The sequence below is a fragment of the Rhinopithecus bieti genome, unplaced genomic scaffold (genome assembly GCF_001698545.2).
Source record: "Rhinopithecus bieti isolate Rb0 unplaced genomic scaffold, ASM169854v2 scaffold_25396, whole genome shotgun sequence".
In the NCBI taxonomy this organism is placed as follows: Eukaryota; Metazoa; Chordata; class Mammalia; order Primates; family Cercopithecidae; genus Rhinopithecus; species Rhinopithecus bieti.
In genome coordinates, this window is record NW_016812016.1 from 135,079 (window position 1) to 156,944 (window position 21,866).

General features: G+C 43.2%; 2 protein-coding genes across 2 annotated transcripts in view; both read right to left on the bottom strand.

Annotated features, from left to right (window-relative positions):
• Window positions 1-9,115, bottom strand: part of KAT14 (lysine acetyltransferase 14) — a 45,355-nt gene extending 36,240 nt beyond the window's left edge. The window contains exons 1-3 of the mRNA XM_017895519.1: window positions 8,771-9,115; window positions 6,361-6,479; window positions 362-483 (exon numbers count right to left, since the gene is read on the bottom strand). Coding sequence (XP_017751008.1) covers window positions 362-483; window positions 6,361-6,479; window positions 8,771-9,029 — 500 coding nt within the window. The 5' untranslated portion in view covers window positions 9,030-9,115. The remainder of the gene's footprint in view (window positions 1-361; window positions 484-6,360; window positions 6,480-8,770) is intronic.
• On the bottom strand, window positions 8,522-13,771 carry PET117 (PET117 cytochrome c oxidase chaperone). The gene is made up of 2 exons (XM_017895520.1): window positions 13,576-13,771; window positions 8,522-9,486 (listed from the first exon to the last, which is right to left on the bottom strand). The coding sequence occupies exons 1-2, from the start codon at window positions 13,669-13,671 to the stop codon at window positions 9,337-9,339; spliced, it is 246 nt and encodes an 81-aa protein (XP_017751009.1). The 5' UTR covers window positions 13,672-13,771; the 3' UTR covers window positions 8,522-9,336.
• Between the last annotated feature and the right edge of the window lie 8,095 nt (window positions 13,772-21,866).

The following is a 21,866-nucleotide window of genomic DNA, read 5'->3' on the forward strand; positions in this document are numbered from 1 at the left end:
GAGGTTGCAGGGAGCTGAGATCGCGCCACTGCACTCCCGCCTGGGGGATAAAGCAAGACTCTCAATAAATAAATAAATAAATAATAAATAAATAAATAAATAAATAAGCCAGGCATGTTGGTGCACACCTGTAATCCCAGCTTCTCAGGAGGCTGACGCAGGAGGATTACTTGAGCCCAGGAAGTTGAGGATGCAGTGAGCTATGATTGCGCCACTGCACTCCAGCCTGGGTGACAGAGGGAGACTGTCTCAAAAATATTAAAATAAATCTCTAACAACGCTACACTAGGCAGTCTCAAATCTTATATACTTCATTCTTTACATATTCCTTCAAGTATAAGATTTTTTAAAAACACATTACCTATTCCCTAGTAAAAAAGTCCAATGTTTCTCAATAAAAGCGCAGATATCTTCTTTCCACCTGAAATAACCTTGACGTCCACTTCCTTCTAGAGACAAGTTGTACATTGCCAACATGACGACCTGAAACACAATTGAAACAAGAGGTGGGAGAACAGCACGGTTAGGGATGTTAATCTTGAGGGGGGAAAAGTTTCTTCTGTTTTATATTCTGAGTAGGAATGGCGGGGAACAGAGGGAACAAAGGAAGGACAGTATCTTACAATATTCCCAGGGTAGAATTTACTTCCTTTTCACTTTCGTTAGATATCACTAATCCACTTAATTATGTGCAGAACTAAGCATTTAATCCTTAGGTGCCACACACGCAGGGCTGTGTGGCTGAACTGATGGCTACAACAGAGCTGCCCCTGAATCAGCTGATAAACAGGCATTGTCCCAAGGATCTGCACCCTACACAGTGCAGTCCTAAATCAAAGACTACCTTCTGACAGCAGGAGGCCTTCAGGTGCCTACTCCAGCCAGCATTTTCTGATCAATGGCACTACCCTTTATCAAGTATCTTGAAAATCACCCTTGTATACACTTTTCTAAGCTCTTAGAGGGCAAAAACAAGATTCTCAGAATCTGAGAACTAAAAATAATGCTACATGCCATCTACTCGGTGACTCGGCCATTTTTACCTGTCAAATCCCTCCTTCAAATGAAATCAGCATTAGAGGAGAAACAGAAAACTGAAAGGCCCGGCCACTCAGCCCATTCTCGGAGGGCTCCAAGACACCCCCAGAGCTCAGGATGCAAACTCTTAATCTAATCTAATCTACTCTTATTTTACAGATGAGGAATTCATGGCCCCAAATGGGGAGGTATTTTCCAGAAATATAAATAACATATACTCATTGTAAAATACTTCAGTAATACAGAAAAGAGCAAAAGGAGGAAGTAAAAATCACTTGAAATCCACTATCAAGAAATAATCCCATCCTTTCAGACATTTTTCTTTGAATCTATACCCATATACTCATATAGATTTTTTTTGTGTTTGTTTGTTTGGTCTTTTTGAGACGGAGTCCCACTGTGATGCCTAGGCTGGAATGTGATGGTGCGATCTCGGCTCACTGCAACCTCCGATTCCTGGGTTCAAGCAATTTTCCTGCCTCAGCCTCCCGAGCGCTGGAATCTCAGATTTGCACCACCACTCCTGGCTAATTTTTGTATTTTCAGTAGAGACAGGGTTTTGAACTCCTGACCTCAAGTGATCCGCCCGCCTCGGTCTCTCAAAGTGCTGGAATTACAGATGTGAGCCACTGCATCCAGCCTAATCCTTATTTCTATAAAGAGCATCCTGTATCTGTAAGGAGTGTAGTAAATTGCAGTTAATTCCCCCAACATCTGTATTCACAGCATTTAATCCCCAACAGTCTTACGGAAAGACCTATATCTACACCACTCAAAGGGGCCCAGTAATTCTGACCCTTCACTAACCAAGTTTCAAATTCCCCCATTCTTAAACTTGCAATACTTGCAGACAGTTTAAAAACAATTAACCCAGCCGGGCGCGGTGGCTCAAGCCTGTAATCCCAGCACTTTGGGAGGCCGAGACGGGCGGATCACGAGGTCAGGAGATCGAGACCATCTGGCTAACACGGTGAAACCCCGTCTCTACTAAAAATACAAAAAACTAGCCGGGGGAGGTGGTGGCGCCTGTAGTCCCAGCTACTCGGGAGGCAGGAGAATGGCGTGAACCCGGGAGGCAGAGCTTGCAGTGAGCTGAGATCTGGCCACTGCACTCCAGCCTGGGTGACAGAGCGAGACTCCGTCTCAAAAAAAAAAAAAAACAATTAACCCCATGAACAGATTTTTAAAAATGTCTTCCAGTTATATCTGCATCTGGTCTACACCAGCCAACAAACATCTTCCTTTAAGCAATCAATATTCATAAGAAGTTAGAGTTTAATGGGCATGGACTTTCATTTTGTAAAGATAAAAAAATTCTGAAGGTGGATGGTGGTGGTGATTACACAGCAATGTGAATGTACTTAATTCCACTGAACTGTACATTAAAAAATGGTAAACTATATGTTATGCATATTTCACCACAAGTTTAAAAAATAATTATTGCTCAATAAATAATTTAAGAAAATCATAGAACAAGCTTTACCCACTCTCAGAAGAGTATCTCAGAAACATGTATTTGCTGATAATCTCAGTGATAAAGTATCTGTTATTTTATTTCTATGACTTTTCTGTATAATTGAGACATTTTATGACTTTAAAAAGTTAAAGTTTGCATATTTACTTGAAAATAACTTTTCTATTATCACTTAATCTTTACTGGGAAAACTATAAACTAATATATAAAGGACCTGTTTTTCCTCATCTCCTGGAATTTATGATCTAAAAGAATGAATCCCAGGCCAGGCATGGTGGCTCACACCTGTAATCCCAGCACTTTGGGAGGCTGAGGTGGGTGAATCACATGAGGTCAGGAGTTCAAGACCAGCCTGGCCAACATGGTGAAACCCCGTCTGTACTAAAAATACAAAAATTAGCTGGGCATGGTGGTGCATGCCTGTAGTTCCAGCAACTCATGAGGCTGAGGCAGGAGAATCGTTTGAATGCAGGAGGCAGAGGTTGCAGTAAGCCACTGCATTCCAGCCTGGGCAACAAGAGTGAAACTTCATCTCAAAAAAAAAAAAAAAAAAAATGAACACCAGTTTAGTTTTCTGTTCTCATGCTACCACACCAAGCTCATCAGTAATGAAGCTGATCTTATGGACCAATGTATCCACAGGGCCTAGCTCAGAGCTGGCAGGTACTCAGTATATGCTGAAGAACAGTAGAAAAATAATGGGCAAAGATCGATCATGGTATCCTTACTTGTGCCGTAAGAATGAGTCTCCAGGAAAATAATGTAAAACCTTCCCTATTCTTCCCAAGTGTCTGATAAAGTTTCTCCTCTGTATGGAACTGCTATTCACAGGAGTCACCAAGGAAGAGGAAAGGACACAGAAAGGGAGCGTGGCAGGAAGGGGCCTTTTAATCAGGAGATCAGACCTCTTTACTGTAAGTATTTTATAATACAAACAAAATGCTGTTTGTGTTACACACATTTCTACATATTTCTTTGGTAAATCTTTCAAAGTTTAAGATTTAAAGACAGAAAACCCACATTTCAATATACTAAGAATGTGGCTACATCAATGGAGTCTATTCAAGACCAACTGATTCTCTTTCAGGTCTTCAACAAGAGATGGGCTTTTTCAGATACAACTAGAAATACTGGTCAGTTGTTTGCTAAGAATCAGATATATGCAACCTAAGTTATCACTTCACCCTACCAGGTTAGTATCCACCATCAATATGTCTTTTGGAAGTAAAAAAATAATTTGCAAGTTATGTTAGTCTAATTAAATATGCAAAGTGGCCGGGCACGGTGGCTCACACCTGTAATCCCAGCACTTTGGGAGGCCGAGGTGGGTGGATCACCTGAGGTCAGGAGTTCGAGACCAGCCTGGCTAACATGGCAAAACCCCATCTCTACTAAAAATACAAAAAATTAGCCAAGCATAGTGGCGCGTGCCTGTAATCCCAGCTACTAGACAGGCTGAGGCAGGAGGACTGCTTGAACCTGGGAGACGGAGGTTGCAGTGAGCTGAGATCACGCCACTGCACTCCAGCCTGAGCAACAGAGCAAGACCGTGTCTCAAAAAGATTTAAAAAAAAAAAAAAAAAAAAATATGCAAAGTGAGCCAATATTACACATTCTGAGCAAAATAAGCAAAAGCCAGCTTTTCTTTTAAAAGACCCACTACAGAAAACTCACATTTTGAAAATAACAAATTACATATATTTGTTTCTTCTTCCATTATACAGCTTTTATGAGAAACCACTTGCAGGACAAATACAAACCTACCTGTGTGCACGTATCACAATAATCTATTAATAAGATCTTGCCTACACACAGTATCCCATGTACACTTCAGAAAAATGTCCCAGTTATAATATTTATAAGGCTCTATCCTCAATACAAACTTCTCTTCATTTTCTACTTACATTTTTTTCAGGCAAGTCAAAGAAAAGGCTTCCTAATTCAACACTGACAGATTTCATCAGATGTCCTAATAAAGCACTGATAATTAAGATAATAGACTGAGGCTGCTAAGGCAACTACAATTTACAAGGAACATCATAAGTCGCTAAAATGGTGTAATTTAAAATCTTTCTCACCAATCTATTTATTTCCTTCAAAGTAAAAAGTGCTGTGGGTAATTATCTTGTTGATCTGTTTATTATCAAAATTAAGCACAGAATGTCAGCTGTCTTGGGGCAAAGGCCTTAGCTGTCTCGTTCACCACAGTAGTCTCAGGCCTAGAACAGTACCTGGTTCATAATAGATTTGCTGAATAGATAAATACGTAAATACATAAATAGATTTGCTGAATGAATGAATGAACATAAAAACTGAGTGATATATAATTCTTTTTTTTTTTTTTGAGACAGGATCTCACTGTCACCACCTAGGCTGGAGTGCAGTGGCTCGATCACAGCTCATTGCAGCCTCAACCTCCCAGGCTCAAGCAACCCTCCCACCTCAGTCTCCTGAGAAGCTGGGACCACAGGCGTACACCACCACCACACTCGGCTAATTTTTGTATTGTTTTGTTTTGTTTTTTGGTTTTTTTTTTTGAAACGGACTTTCACTCTTGTTGCCCACGCTGGAGTGCAGTGGCGCAATCTCGGCTCATGGCAACCTCAGCCTCCCAGGTTCAAGCGATTCTCCTGCCTCAGCTTCCCAAGTAGCTGGGATTACAGGCATGCACCACCACGCCCAACTAATTTTGTATTTTTAGTAGAGACGGAGTTTCACCATGTTGGCCAGGCTGGTCTCAAACTCCCGAACTCAGGTGATCCGCCCCACCCGGCCTCCCAAAGTGCTGGGATTACAGGCATGAGCCACCTCGCCTGGCCTGTTTTTTATAGAGACGAGGTTTCACCACGTTACCCAGGCTTGTCTCCTGAGCTCAGGTGATCTGGCCGCCTCCGCCTCCCAAAGTGCTGGGATTACAGATGTGAGCCACCATGTCTGGCTTCATTTGGTTTTTGAACTAAAAAGTATACATTGATACCTTATTATTATTCATATTATACATTAACCTATTGATATAGAAACAAAACCAAAACAATTTAATACAACCTGGAGATCAGTAAAAAGCTATTGTTTAGGATACAGCTGGCTTAGATTAGCATGTTGGTATTACAGACGGTTAAAAATGAACAAGTATTTCAGCAAACAAAATTCAAACATCTCCGAGTTCAAATGCAGAAAAGCTGGGTTATGTTGGTTTTTGCAATCAGTCACCTTCCTTCTTCCAAATCTATTTTCAACGTAGCCATCTTTCCACTTTAAAAAAAGTTTTATTGTTCTTAAAATGGCTGCCAGGAAAATAAGAATTTCATTTTCAATTATAATCAGAGCTTGGTATCACATATAAATGAAATCATGAGATTCTCAAGCCTCTCAAGCCTAATTCGCCAAGTCAGCAGTGAATATTTTTCTTTTTTTTTTTTTGGAAAAGGAGTCACACTTTGTTGCTCAAGCTGGAGTACAGTGGTGCAGTCTGGGCTCACTGCAGCCTCCACCTCACAGGTTCAAGCGATTCTCCTGCCTCAGCCTCCCAGGTAGCTGGGATTACAGGGGCCCACCACTAGCCAGTTAATTTTTGTATTTTCAATAAAGGTGGGGTTTCACCATGTTGACCAGGCTGGTCTCGAAGTCCTGACCTCAGGTGATCTGCCCGTTTCGGTCTCCCAAAGTGCTGAGATTACGACGAGTATTTTTCACTCCCTTCTCCATATATTCGGTATCTAATTTCATTGCGAAATAAAAAGTGCCCCTCCAAACAACTCAAAAGCTCATCCCTAAGTTTCTAGATATTCATTCCAACAAACTCCTGGGGGAACCACCCTCATGGACTCGGGGAAGGGCTTTTTACTCACTTGCTGCCATGTCAGCTTCAGCCTTTCATACTGCTCCTTGCCATCTGCTGAGCAATCCGAACAAGTAAACCTAAAAAAATTATCACCCTTAAGGTAACTGAGCTGTTCCCTCAGCTGACCTAGGAGAAAAACAAAAAGTCACATCACGGGTTTATCTAGAGCAGCGGTAACCCAAAGGTTTAATCCATTTATCACCCAGATTTTCCTTTCCTATGTCGAGTCGTATTTTCTTCAGACAACCCACAATTGCAAGATATGGAAAAAGAAGGGAGTAAGAAAGATTTCTAACACCAAGTATACGCCCACTAAGATCTGTAGGACCCAGTAACTTTTAGGAGAAAGGTACTGGAAAAGCAGGTATTATTGCTGGATTTCCCAACTGTCACATTCCTGACTCCCAAAGGCAGGTCTCTTCACACATTCTTTCAAAAAATTTGAGCTCCCTCTGCATACCAGGCACTGGGCTAGGAACTGGGAATACAAAGTCCAAGACAGAAAATGGTGCTTGCTCTCACAGGTTTGCACTTCCCCGAGGGCTGCATAGAAAACAGGTGATCACAACAGCACAGTGGTTCTCCATGCTCACAGTGCATTGGAATCACCCAGGTTGTTCTTGGTTTTCTAAATATGCTTGGTTCTAGCCCAGATAAAATTAATCAATTTCTAAAGCAGAGCCTAGGAGTTACATTTCTTGAAGTCCCTCAGGTGATGCTGATGCTCTGTGACACATGAAAACCAAAGGAGTGGAATGTGATGTGCACCACAGGGCAGTGTGAGGGGGGGGCCCAACCTATATTAGCGGGAGGCTTAGGATTAGAAATTGGCCAGGTGAAAAGGGGTGTCTTTGTGTGTAGGGAGAATGGAGGCTGTGGAGATGCATATTCCAGAGGAAAAAAACTGTGCAAAGCCCTAAGGATAAGAATTGTTTGTGAAGAATGAGAAGTTCACCCTAACTGCAAAGTTGTGTGGAAATCGAAGAAGCTACAGTTAGCAGGGTCCTGACCACAAAGGGCAGTTTAAAATTTGTCCTCACAGGATAAAGGGAAAGCCACTGAGAATTCAGGCAGAACCTGAAATTAATAAGCAGAGACCGCTCAGAAGCAAAAACCATCTAACTAGTAAATTCTACGTTTCCCATGAAAATATTACTATTAATTTGTTAACAGTGACTAAATTTGAAGTTGAACCCATTTTAAGAAAAACATTTCCACATGCCAGAAAATGACCCTCTTCACAATTATATATGTATTTCTCTGACTTGGTTACAAATTATATTACACAAAGGCATTCCTCAAGTAGTATATCTTTACTAGTCTCTTGCCTAACGGGAAAATCCTGTTTCGGTACGAACCATGTGATGGCTGGCAAGCCACGCTCCTCAAGTACCAGGAAGCTGGCCATTGAAAATCTCAAGATTAGGGCCGAGTACAGTGGCTGATGTCTATAATCCCAACATGTTGGGAGGCCGAGGTGGGTGGATCACCTGAGGTCTCAGGAGTTCAAGACCAGCCTCAACATGGAGAAACCCTATCTCTACTAAAAATACAAAATTAGCCGGGCGTAGTGGCACATGCCTGTAATCCAGCTACCCGGGAGGCTGAGGCAGAAGAATTACTTGAACCTAGGAGGCGGAGGTTGCAGTGAGCCAAGATCATGCCATTGCACTCTAGTGTGGGTGACAAGAGCGAAACACTGTCTCAAAAAAAAAAAAAAAAATTTGCCAGGTGTGCTGGCAAACGCCTATAATCCCAGCTACTTGGGAGGCTGAGGCAGGAGAATCACTTGAACCCAGGAGCTGAGATCGCTCCACTGCACTCCATCCTGGGCAACAAAAGCAAAACTCCACCTCAAAAAAAAAAAAAGAAAAAAAAAATCTCAAGATTGAGTCAATCAGGGAGTGTGTATGATATATCTCTTGCCAGCAGAAAAAAAAGGAAAATGGGAAAAAAGACTGGTCCTAGAAAAAGGGCAAAAAACACCTTCAATCTGCTAATTCTAACCTCTTTTCAGTATACAATAAGAGGAGTTCTCCACATAAGTTAAATATTAACAAAGTAATTTTTATAAACTTGAACATGAATTCAACACTGGGACTGGAACTGGCCCTAAATCTCTATGATCTTGTCAGAAAAACATGGCTAATTCTTTAAGTAACACAGGATTTCCAATTTTCTCAATTTTATTGAGTTACCATCAAAAGTGTTAATTTAACAATGTGATAGAGGTTGACAGTAAGTTTCATTAGTACAAACGTGCCTATGTTTTATATAAATTTATACCTGATCGATTAGGAATAAATATAATTATCTTTTTATTTAGGTCTCTTTTACATTCACGCTTCTTTCACAGGTTGGAAAAACAAACCTTCACACAGGAATTGACAAATCAAAGGGATTGAGAAGCTCCTTACTGGCTGGTATCCATTTTTGGCACTTGTCACAGAAGTAGGACAGCTGCTCCTCCATCCACGACACGTCTCCTTCATCGCTGTTGAGGGAATCCCCACTCTGGTCGTGTGATAAGTCCACTGATGCCTGGTCCTCGGATTCGACAATCAGGAGCGTCTCTCCCTCCACTTCACCTTCCTCCAGTCCTTCTGAGGTCGATGTTCTCGTGGCTTCGTCATCATGCCGACTGATTAGACTACTCAGGTGGATGCTACTATCCATCCCTTCCTTCTCACAAGCTCAGCAGTGGTTCACAGTAACAACCCTAAGCTCTGGACAGTGACCTTAACAGGGCTTCTACCAGGATCACACAGACAGAGACTCTTCCAAAGAGTGTCTGCCCACACTCCTTTATTCAGATATAAGGGACTCTGAAAGCAGTAATTTACAATATATGATCCACTGTCCTTTATTTGATCAAGTGTAAAAGGACAGTGACCAGAAAAAATATGAAGATACTACTAAAGTACTCTCCATCAACACAAACACAAACTCGTGTTGTCTGTCCAATAGATACTTCACATTCAAGTCATGATTTTTGAGATCCTTTTGCCAGTAACATCTTCTCTCTTTCTGCTTCAAGTTGCTCAGTCAAAATAATCTGTTCTCCCAAAAGACGAATGTTTTCTTTTTTCCGAATTTGCCTCTCAATGTCTCTGATAACTCCGTCACGAAGCCTCTAAAAACGTAAGAAACAGATTTCAGTAACATCCCGAACAGGTGGTCCCCATCCTTGTGCCATTCAAATCCAAATAACAGCGTTACCAAAATACACTTAAAACTTTCAGATTCCAAATACCCAGTTACTATTTTAATTTTCTGTACAAATGTAAAATGTAATAAACGATCAAATAAATTTGGTAGTGTGCTAAATGTTATTACTGAAATGATTTCTTATCATACTTTTAGAAATTCCTGAGCATTTAGTACAGAAAATGTAATGGGAAATAACAAAAAAAAAAAAAAACAAAAAAAAACTGGCACCATGTTAAATTTTTTTTTTAATTTATTTTTTGAGACAAGAGTCTCCCTCTGTCAACCAGGCTGGAGTGCAGTGGTGTGAACTCAGCTCACCACCAACGTCCACCTCCTGGGTTCAAGTGATTCTCCGGCCTCAGCCTACCAAATAGCTGAGACTACAGGCGCGCACCACCATGACCAGCTAATTTTTGCATTTTTAGTAGAGACAGGGTTTCGCCACGTCAGCCAAGCTGGTCTTGCACTCCTGATCTCAAGTAATCCACCTGCCTCAGCCTCCCGAAGTGCTGGATTACAGGCATGAGCCACCGCGCCCGGCCAATGTTAAATTTTTAAACTTTAATTGATATGTAATGCTTTAAAAACTTGGCGAGTTACTATATCCTAGCTGAACAACAAACATCAAGAGAAAAAAATGCAGATTACTAAAATCTGAACTTGGCTTCTAGCATGTAAAGTTAAAAATGTAAAAATCATGCCGAATTATTAATTAATTATATAACACAGAAAGAAGAAAAAGAAGAATGCTACTACCAGAGGAAAAAATAAATGCTCATCAATGGTAGTTACCTTAGTAAGCACTAAAAAACCACAGCATTTCAGAACATGGACCTGGCACCCAAGATGAGACTTTTAAAAACATCAATTTAGTCATTACTAATAACTAACATTTTATAGTTTATTGCTCACAAAATACTCTACAGGTTTTAGGCCAGGCGTGGTGGCTCACTCCTGTAATCCCAGCACTCCTGTAATCTTAGGCCAAGGCAGGCAGACTGCTTGAGCTCAGAAATTCTAGACCATCCTGGGCAACATGGCAAAATCCTGTCTCTAGCAAAAATACAACAAAAAAAACAAAATTGCAGGGAGTGGTGGTGTGTGCCTGTGGTCCCAGCTACTCCTGAGGCTGATGTGATAGGATCACCTGAGCCTGGAGGCACAGACTGCAGAGAGCTGAGATTGCACCACTCCACTCCCACTTGGGTGACAGAACAAGCCCCCATTTCTAAACAAATAAATAAATAGGTTTTTTGTTTGTTTGTTTTTTGAGGAGTCTTGCTGTGGCCCAGGCTGGAGTACAATGGCATGATCTTGGCTCACTGTAATCTCCACCTTCTGAGTTCAAGTGATTCTTGTGCCTTAGCCTCCCCAGTAGCTGAGATTACAGGCGTGCGCCACCAGGCCTGGCTAACTTTCTTGTATTTTTAGTAGAGACGGGGTTTTACCACGTTGGCCAGGCTGGTCTCGAACTCCTGACCTCAAATGATCTGCCTGCCTCAGCCTCCCAAAGTGCTGCTACCATGCCTGGCCAATAAACAGTTTTTAATAGTGGCTGTATAGAGTAGAATTAATGGGAGTGGGGCCCAGGGCCTGCGTATGTTTGTGGGGTTTTTTCCAAATTATTTTACCTAGTTTTAAAACTCACCTAATATAAAACCTACTTGCTGGACCTCCTCCAGGTCTACAGCTTCATTATGAGGGATTTGAAGGAGTCTCAGGATTGATGTAACTCAACTGAAACCCAACTGTCTTGAACCATGCACCCTGGGCAAGATCCCCACTGAGACAAAAATGGAGGTGCTTATTCCACTCCCTGGACCGCAGGTCTTCCTGTCCTGTGCTTCTTACACCATGACACACCAATACCCACCCTCCCAAGCCCACACCATTTACCAGAATCATTCTTTCCACACCTGCCTCCCAGATCCTACCCTTCCTTCTCAGAGGTGTCATATGTGCTTATGATCTGGCTCTCCATCCCATCATTTGCTATCTTCTAGGCTTCAAGGTCTATGCTGATTGCCTCATACATCCTTCCTGTGACCCTCACTGAACTACCTTTCTAACCACTAAAGACCTCTTTATTCTTCCAACCCTAACACCTAGAACTCTGGCTCCTCATGTAGCACTGCTTAATTTTTGCTAGGTTCCTGTGAGGATTAAAGATGATATACGTAAAGTGCTTAATACACTGCCTGGTATGTGGTAGACGGTCAGGAAACAACATTCATTATTTAATTTCTTGCTTCCTTGAATCTTCTGACACATCGTCAACGTGCGAAATCATTTGTCCTACTCTTTCCCACTGCTGTTAATACAATGTAAGCCCCTAATGAAGAACCAGACGTAAAAGGAAAAAAAAAACACACACACACACACACACACGTTATTCTGGTCAACCTTTTCAACCTGGTCAACATTTTCTTCATCGCTAACTTCCAAATAACCACTTTTCCACTCTGTAACACAATGGTTCTTAGACCTGTGTTAAAATTCTCTGGGTTGCTTTTAAAACATTGCTGAACCAGCTCCCCATCCCCAAGAGATTCTGGTTTAAACGGTCTGGGGTGGGGACCAAACCTTAGTCACACTGTAAAAACTTTCCGGGAACATCTGATGTTTAGCTAGGGTCCAAAGCCAAGCTCTAATCCATCTCTACCCAAACCCTGCAAAAATCACTTCACTGACGTCAGAACAACATCTGTCATACTAAATTTTACGCCATCTCAAGTTTTCCCAGGATCAACATCTTTTAGTTTTCCTTCTAAGAGGCGGAAGTCTTCTGCCTCTATTCCAAAAGCTAGCCCCTTAGGAGCACATTTTAATCCCAAATCTCTGATCTCTCCTGAGCCCTTTCATTAAGTCATCTCATCCCCATCCTCCTCGTCAAAATTCTTGTATCATCACATGCTTCCTCTCTTCTAATTTCCACAGTCTGTGAACACCAGGAACAAAGACGTCATCCACTTCATCTCTTTATATCAAGCACACAGCACAGTCCAAAGCTCTAGGTAGGCAAATCAAGAAAAGACTGTTTACTCTCGATTCATCCTGTCCATTATTTTCACCCTTGGTGAACTAGGTTCAACCCCAATCACTGCCAAGTTGTTCTCTGAAAATTCACCAACGACCCAATTCCCCGTTCTCAGCACGGTTGTGAATCACTGATAGACTCTGGAAGAGTGGAGTTTCCTCATCTTCGTATTCCCAAGGTGCTTAGTGAGGTAGCTTCCACACAGTAATCAGCCATTAAAGGTCTGCCAACTTGAATAAGAAAGAAAATATGAACTGAGAGAAAAGAATAGATGGTCAGTCACTGCTGATCAGCAGGTCACGGATATTCCCTGAAATAAAAGTACCAAAAAGAAAATCTGGAGGCTGTTATCTCTGTCGTTCCCAGATTCCAGTTTCCACAGCAAACTGTTCATTTAAAAGAGAAGTTCAAATATCTCACCAAATTATCTTGGTCAAAGGCATGGAGAACGAGTATGGGGAGGGGGGCTCCCTTACCATAGGATAAAATCAGAAGCACTTAAAACACATTACGCTTTAGCCCCAACCTTGGGCCAGGAGAGAGGCTGGTAACTTGCAGAATGCACCCCAAGAAACTCCTTCCCTGCCTTCTATTTTCTAGCGGCCCAAGTGACACATGGAAAGGTCCGCACCCTGCGGGCCAACTGTGACTTGAAAACAGAGCCTCTGTGCACCCCAAAAGCGTGCGTGCCGTGCGAGTGCGGAGCAAGGCCACTTCAGCGCGGGGCTCCCAAGGCACTAAGCCCGGCGGCCGGGTCTTCCTGAACCTCCAGGTTGCACACGCACGCCGGGAGCTGCAGCGCCCGGAACCCAGCAGGGCGGCCACCGGCTGCAGCCACAAACGCGTGGGGTGCAGGGGCGCCACCGCGGGGAAAAGACGCGAGGACGAACTGAGGAACCGAACCGGCAGAGACCACGAGAGGCCCCAGGTCGCCACCGCGCGCGGGCCCGGATGAGACGGTCACGTGACACCGACCTGCTGGTCCCACTGCTGCTTCACATGTACGCCGGCCACAGTGGCCGCCGTCAGCAGCATCGAGAGGCCCAACACCACCTTCGAGCTCCTCGACATCCCCGCGCTGGCCGCCGCGGCCTCTCTCACCCGCTCGCCCGAGGCGCAGAGGCCTCCGCAGAGTGCGCGCCGCCGCCGGTTCGGCCCAGGCTCGACCCCTCGAGCGCAGAGCCCCAGCCGTCGCGTGCGCAGCCCGCCGCTGCCAGGCGCGAGCAATCGAGAGCCGAGCATAGAGCGGCGCCCCGACTCTGCGGACACTTGGCTTCCCTAGGGGCCTCCTGCACACCCCGCAGGCGACAGCGTTAGACCACCCCCAATTCAAATTCTAGGAGTCCCGGCCCAAACTGGCCCCGGCACCTTACGAGGGTGGAGGGTAGGGGTTCCACGCCTCAGCCAGTTCAGTACCAACCTCACCCCGGGCGGCGTCTGAGTACAGTCTGACCCCTCTCCCACAGACGTCCCTTCTGAGCGCCTGACTGATCCAGAAGCTTTGCTCAATACCGGCTTCATCTAAACGCAGTCCCTCATTGCTCCTTTGGCGGAGCAGGTGCCACCAGGAGACCGCCTCGTTGGGCAGCTTCAGAGGCGCGGGATTCCCATCCATGGAGTTTTTGCTTGAGAACCCATTAAACGCTGTAGTCGCGGTCACCTGGTTTCACCTCGACGCTGTCGGGCGACTGTTCGGGCTCGGATTATTATTATTATTATTTTGATACAGAGCCTCTCTCTCTGTCGTCCAGGCTGGAGTGCAGTGGCGCGATCTCGGCTCACTGCAACCTTACCGGATTCAAGCGATTCTCCTGCCTCAGCCTCCCGAGGGGATTATAGGCGTGAGCCACCGCGCCTGGCCCCATGTAATCTTTGTGATCACTTTTACACCCAAGTTTCCTCACCAGTAATACAGGATTCCTTATGCCCACATTACTAGGGAAATAAATGATAGAATGAAGGCTTGCATTGGGAATAGTTAAGCAATTGTGCAAGACGCATTTTCACTTATTCCTTGGGTAGAAAAGGCAAGGCCTCCCAAAGAAACTTTTAAGTATCTGATAGAGCAGTCAATGAAGACGTGTTTATCATTCAATAATTCTTTCCCACTAGAATTCACAGAGAACTAGCTTCCTCCAGTGGACACGGCTATAGACAGTATTGATTAAGCCTCACCAGGGATTTTTACAACATTCATCATTGTTCATAGTGCTTTACTATTCCAGTCTCTTATGTGAGCGTAAATGGCATAAGGGGACTATTGCTCTTAAAGGTATCTTTAAAGACACCTTTTTCAAATGTCATTTTGTCCTCTGCATTTTTTGCAGCCTAGAGAGGATGTACCACTGAAATGGAAAATGGAGTTCTTGCTGTAATGGACTTTGGAGTGAGAAGAAATTCAATTCAGGGTGTATTTGCATATTTCTCTTAAAAAATTATATTAGACTTCTTTTTATTCGTTGTATATCCTAGATATTTTTCCCTGTAAATCAGTGAGCCTTCAACAGAGCTGTATGTCCTTAGAATGTACATCAGGGAATTAGATCAATCACCTTTCATTTTATTGTGACTAATTTTTCAACTTGTTTTCTTGAAATGTACTCTTTTTTTTCTTTATTATCAGGATACCAGAAACAAACAAAGTATTCTACTTTTAAGAAATCATTATTAACTGTGTCAAATAAAAAAGTGGGTTGGGGGACTTAAGGAGGTCTTGCCGGCCGGGCGCGGTGGCTCAAGCCTGTAATCCCAGCACTTTGGGAGGCCAAACGGGCGGATCACGAGGTCAGGAGATCGAGACCATCCTGGCTAACACGGTGAAACCCCGTCTCTACTAAAATACAAAACTAGCCGGGTGAGGTGGTGGGCGCCTGTAGTCCCAGCTACTCGGGAGGCTGAGGCAGGAGAATGGCGTAAACCCGGGAGGCGGAGCTTGCAGTGAGCTGAGATCTGGCCACTGCACTCCAGTCTGGGCGACAGAGCGAGACTCCGCCTCAAAAAATAAATAAATAAATAAATAAATATTTATAAACCTAAGCAGTATATTTTCCATGATTATTGTCACATAAACTACTGACTTGTGAGAGTGACTGCATATCATCCAACTGAGAAGCAATTATTTTTTTCTTTTTCTTTTCTTTACTTTTTTTCTTTTTAATTGAGACAGGGCATTGCTCTGTTGTCCAGGCTGGAGTGTTGTGGCGTGATCTCGCTGCAACCTTTGCCTCCCAGATTCGAGTGATTATTGTGTCTCAGCCTCTGGAATAGTTGGGGTTACAGGCCTGAGCCACCACGCCCAGCTAATTTTTGTATTTTTAGTAGAGATGGGGTTTCACCATGTTGGTCAGGCTGATCTAGAACTCCTGGCCTCAATGATCCACCTGCCTCAGCCTCCCAAAGAGCTGGCATTACAGGTGTGAGCCACCTTGCTGGCCATGAATACATTTTCAAAAAGAAAAGTTCAGACTTGAGGCCGGGCGCAGTGGCTCAAGCCTGTAATCCCAGCACTTTGGGAGGCCGAGACGGGTGGATCATGAGGTCAGGCGATCGAGACCATCCTGGCTAACACGGTGAAACCCCGTCTCTACTAAAAAATACAAAATCTAGCCGGGCGAGATGGCGGCGCCTGTAGTCCCAGCTACTCGGGAGGCTGAGGCAGGAGAATGGTGTAAACCCGGGAGGCGGGGCTTGCAGTGAGCTGAGATCCAGCCACTGCACTCCAGCCTGGGCGACAGAGCGAGACTCCGTCTCAAAAAAAAAAAAAGAAAAGTTCAGACTTGCTGATCACCTCTTTTCTGGTGTTATTACATTCATTCTTTCAACAAATCTTGAATGTGTCAGAACAATGTATTCAAGGTACCCCTCCCTGCATTCCTCAAGCATGTCAGTGCCTGGAAGGAAAAGAGACTGGTATACAAAATTATCATAGCAAAAAAGGGGAGATAGTTGACAAGAAGTAAGTGTTACATTTGTGTCCCCCCAAATTCCCATGTTGAAACCCTAATCCCCAAGGGAATCTATTTGGAGGTGGGGTGTTTGGGAAGTAATTAGGGTTAGATGAGGTGATGAAGGTGGAGGCCCCATGATGGGATTAGTGCCCTTATAAGAAGAGGAAGAGACTAGTGCTCACTCTGCACCGTGTAGGGACACAGTTGGAAGACTGTTGTCTGCAAACCAGGAAGAGGGCCCTTACCAGAACTCAATCATGCCAGTACCATGATCTTGAACTTTCCAGCCTCCAAAACTGTGAGAAATAAATTGTTGTTTAAACCATATACTCTATGGTATTTCTGTTACAGCAGCCCAAACTGACTAAAACAGCAATTAACTGTTTCCTAAAGTTAAGTGTGGGTGTGGGTCTACCCCAGCTGAGGAGAAGATTCCAGACTCAGTTCTCTGTCAGAAACTTCCAGCAACTCTCCTTCAGAAACTGAGTCCTGGTTGTCTTGAACTCCTCTCTCACTTCCTCTCTTTGCTGAATCATCACTAATGCCCAGTAAATGAAAAAGCCTTGCTTTGCCATTGATCACTCCTGGTGACAGGGACACCTGAAAAAATCCCAGAGGTAAGTACAGGTAGGACTTCTAGTCCAAGGTAGAAGACAAAATTGAGGCCCTCTCCCACACAGCGAGGGTAAAAGCATCACTTCATGTTAGCAAACAGCACACTGAGGTGCAGGACACATTTTAAAGCTGTTTATTATATCAAATTACTTCATCTTTGAGATAACCCTATGACGCAGATGCTGTTATTGTCTCCATTTTACATGTGGGTGTGGAAATGGAAGCACATTTTGTAATGTGTCCACAGCTAGAAAGTTACAGAGCTAGGCAACCTAACTGGCTTTTGGTTTTGTTTTCAAAAGATTAAATTTGCTTGGTTTAATAAAAGTTTAAGACACATAACATGACTTTAGTTAATAAATACAAGGGGAATGTGTATATATCTAAATGTTCCAATGCCATATTTTAGCTACTTAGAAAAATGGGAGACGATAGGACAGGAAGGGAGAGACGTGACTAGACACACAGAGAGGGTAGAGGGATAAATAAAACCGATACATACAGAGGTGGCTGCCAGGTACGTTATGAGGTAGTAGTGTTCACCCTTGTGAACACGTGAACTTGAAAACAGAATTTCAAAGAGTTTGTCTCTCTGAAATCCTTTTTCAAGTCTTCCATTCCTCACTTTGAGCTGAGGAGCCGCTGTCACCCTCCAGCAAGATGTTATTGGAAGCGGGCCTCTGTGAGCAAAGTTCTGCAGCAGAAAGTGGTGGGAAGTAAGGCTCTGCCTTCATGCAGCAGCTCATTTGCTGCTTGACTTGGGGACAGTCTCTTACTTTACTGGGCCTCAGTTTCCTCCTCTGTGCTATTGAGATAATAACATGTCTTCTACCTCATTGGTGGTGAGAGGATTAGTTAATAGTATGGCTTTGCCAAAGTCAGCTGTGTGGCGATCATGCCTGCTGGAGCATTCCAGCCAGTGACCTCCAGTGGTCCCCTGTGAGTCCTAAGACCTGGACACTCTCGGTGACCCTGAGGGGTGGGGAGGGAAGAAGACAGGGGGAGGCGCAGAATCCTTGTCTTTAAATATTTGCAAAATGTCTGTTTTCAGCTGAGTGGGCCTTCTGGTGACATCCCAGCTGACAGCAGCACTTCTAACAGTGCTTGCTCAAGCTGTGAATTAGAGCTTCATTGTTTCACAATACTTGGTGTGACTAAGTTCTTTTAGATTCAGGATTCACTTATATTATCAGGAGGAAAAAAATGTCAATACTGTATTGCCATTATGAATAGAAGAAAAGAGCCATCAGATCTTTTGAATACTATTTCAGCTGCTACAAATGTATGAATCGCTGTTTTTTTGTTTTTTTAATGGCTTTAACTGACAATAGTATGTGTTGGCAAAGATGTGGAACAGCTCTGCACTCCTGGTAGGAGTGTCACCTGGAGTCATCTATACCCCATGATCTAGCAACTTCACCCCCATATGTATATCCAGCAGAACCGTATGCATATGTGCACAAAGAAACATGCGGAACAGTGTTCACAGCCACACAACCACAACAGGAAAAACTGGAAACTACCCAAATGTCCATCAGCAGGAGCATGGATGGTAAATTCTGATATTTTCATACAATAAAATCCTATACAGTCTTGAGAATGAACGAACTGTTGCCACACTAAGTGATGTGTGGATGAATCTCACAAACATAACATTGAAAGAAAGAAGCCAGGCACGAAAGAGTATTATTCATATAAATTCCACTTACAGAAGTCAGCATGGTGGTTACCTTATTGGAAGAGAAGGAGTATTTGCTGGGAGAGGCATGAATGGGGTTTCTGGGATGCTGGTACCATTCTGTTTCTTGATCTGGGTGCTAGTACTGGGTGTTTGTGAAAATTGGTCCAGTGGCACACCAAGGCTATGTGGTTACACATACACGCATGATACACTTCTATACAAAATCTTACATAACTATATGAACAGAAAAAAAAGACTTTTTTTGTTTCTTTTATTGTCTTTATTTCCTTTTGATTTTTTATTGTGTGTTTTTTCTTTTTCTTTCCATTGGTTCATAGCCGATAGCTTTACATTTTATCATCATTTCTTGTATCAAATAGCTTTTTTGCTGGGAACTGTGGTTCATGCCTGTAATCTAGGCACTTTGGGAGGCCAAGGCAGGCAGATCACTTGAGGTCAGGAGTTCAAGACCAGCCTGGCCAACATGGCGAAACCCCATCTCTACTGAAAATACAAAAATTCGCCAAATGTGGCAACACGTGCCTGTAATCCCAGCTACTCGGGAGGCTGAGGCAGGAGAACCGCTTGAACCCGAGAGGTGGAGGTTGCAGTGAGCCAAGATCATGGCACTGCACTCTAGCCTAGGCGACAGAGTGAGACTCCATCTCAAAAAAGAAAAAATCTTGATCAGGAACTATGTGCAGGAACAATGATCAGGAACTATTTTTAACATAAAACCTGATATTTAAAAGAGTTAGACTCCAAGAAGAATGTTATCAGGAAATGTTACCCAAAGTTGACATTTAAATCTACCCCCAAGTTTTGCTTTTTTCTTCTCATAATTATATGTCATTTTTTTGTTTTCATTTTTCTTTTTTATAAGAATACCATGTAAAGGAAATGTAAATAATTATTATCCATGAAGCTCCTTTTAGGATTATCCAAGCTCACTCAAGTTGATCCCAGTGAGTTATACAAATATCCTTATTTTTATGTTTACCAAGGTGGGACAAAGCTTAGGAACCATGGCTGATTTAACACAATTTGCTTGTAAGGTCAGAACATGGAACTTTGTGTATCTGGCTATATTCTAGTGTCTTGGTATCCTAAGATCACATCAGCTCCTGCCCCTCTCAGCTTTGGATTGATTTAGATGTGCCCAGAATGGCCACTGCTTTCCTGGAGAGGACAGTGGGTGCCTTGCCCTGCCATTGGCCTGCCTTCAGAGTGAACTTACCTCCAAAGACAAGAATATGAAGTTGACCACCTTAAAAACCTCTCAGTGGCTCCCCATGCCTACAGGATAAAGTCCCATACTCTTTAGGACAGCATACTACCCTGTCCTTCCCTTCAGAATCCTATAAGCAAGAGACAACATCAGTTGTACTTGAAGTACAGTTGGAAGTCAGGGCTTGGAGAAGAATCCACAAATGAAAACTAAGGGGAGGGAATGCAGTCATCTCCCTGTATTTGAACAACGTGGTCACATAATCTTTGTTCCACCTTCACTCACACAAGGGTGGGGACTTGAAAAAAATGCCTTCCCTACTGAGTGTGTAATTTGGCTTATGTTATTTGGGCTTGAATCATGGCCAGGTCCTGGCAGCTCTCATGGGAGAGCTGGGTTTCGAGTCACTTCTGTCTTAAAGAATAGTAAATCACTAGTACCCTAGCAGGAGGTATTAATAGAAGGCACGGGTTTAAACTGGACTTGATGGTGGGCATGAAGGCACAGGTTTAAACTGGACTTGATGGTGGGCATGAATGTAACAGGTCAAGGCAGAGGCATCAGGCAATGATCAGAAGCTTGTAATCATTGGGGCTGAGAGAGAAGGAGGAGGCAGGGAGAAGGAAGTTTGTTTGGGAAGAAGGTGGAGGGTATCAGCTGAACTGGCACCAGTTAAATTTATCAGTCTCAGCACTAAATTATTACAGAAACATCACACGACATGGCGCCCCATAAAGCATCATTATGACTATTTTAAATGCCAGCAAGAAGGCTTGCCTTGTGTATGGCCCTGTAGTGGGCTGTACAGGCAGACAAGGCAATGAAATCCCACCTTCTTCAGGCTGAGGCTCTGAAGTCAGCATATAAGGAAAAAATCAAAAACAGTTAAAACCCTTGAAAACGTCTTAGGAAGTTGACGTGTTGAAGAAAATAGATATTTTCTCAGGAACTCCAAAAGAGCCAGTTTTTCTTCCAGCACTGGGATTAATCACCATGAATTCAATGCAGTATCTATCTAACTAGTCTGAAATTCTGCACAGGTTTGTCTCTTCTCTCCCATTCAGTAACTGATTCAATCATTTGTTTATATCAGTGTGGACTGGTGGGTATTTATTTTGTACTTTGGGTTATAATCCAATATTACTTTATTTTGTTGCTCAGATGTCTCCAGCTTTGGCTGCTGGGAGATCTTTCAGCTCCTCTGCTTCTCTGACAGACCCTCATCAATGTGAATTTTCCTTGTTTAACACTTGTCTATTTTCTGGCACTGCATAATATTCTGGGCTAATCTTGTATATTTCCTGCCCAAGTCTCAGAATCTGCCATTTCTCCAAGAATCCAAGGTTCTTTTTATTGTAGAATAATATTGGAAACCAAGATATAGGTCCTGGCATGCTTGCTGCTACTGGGACTTTGTTTTTTTTGGGCCCTCTCAGCTGACAAAGCACATAAATATATGCATGTATACTTATCTGTGCATGTTACATATCTACAAATATTTCTGTATGTAATCACCTGAATCTATATTGACTAAAATGTGAGACATTGCTGATGTCTCCAACTCTAGTCCATTACCACATGGATTATTCTAACCTCCTTTATTTATTGGTAAATTCCTACTCCATCAGTGAGGAATCAGGCTTCATCTTCCACCATCCACTTGTGCAATTGTTTGATTCCAGTATACATGTATAGCAGTCTCAGGATTATTTACTTATAGCCTGTGGGAAACAACTTTACCTACTAGAGTACCATGTTTTTTGCAGTTTCTATTGCTTTTGGCTTTATAGACCTC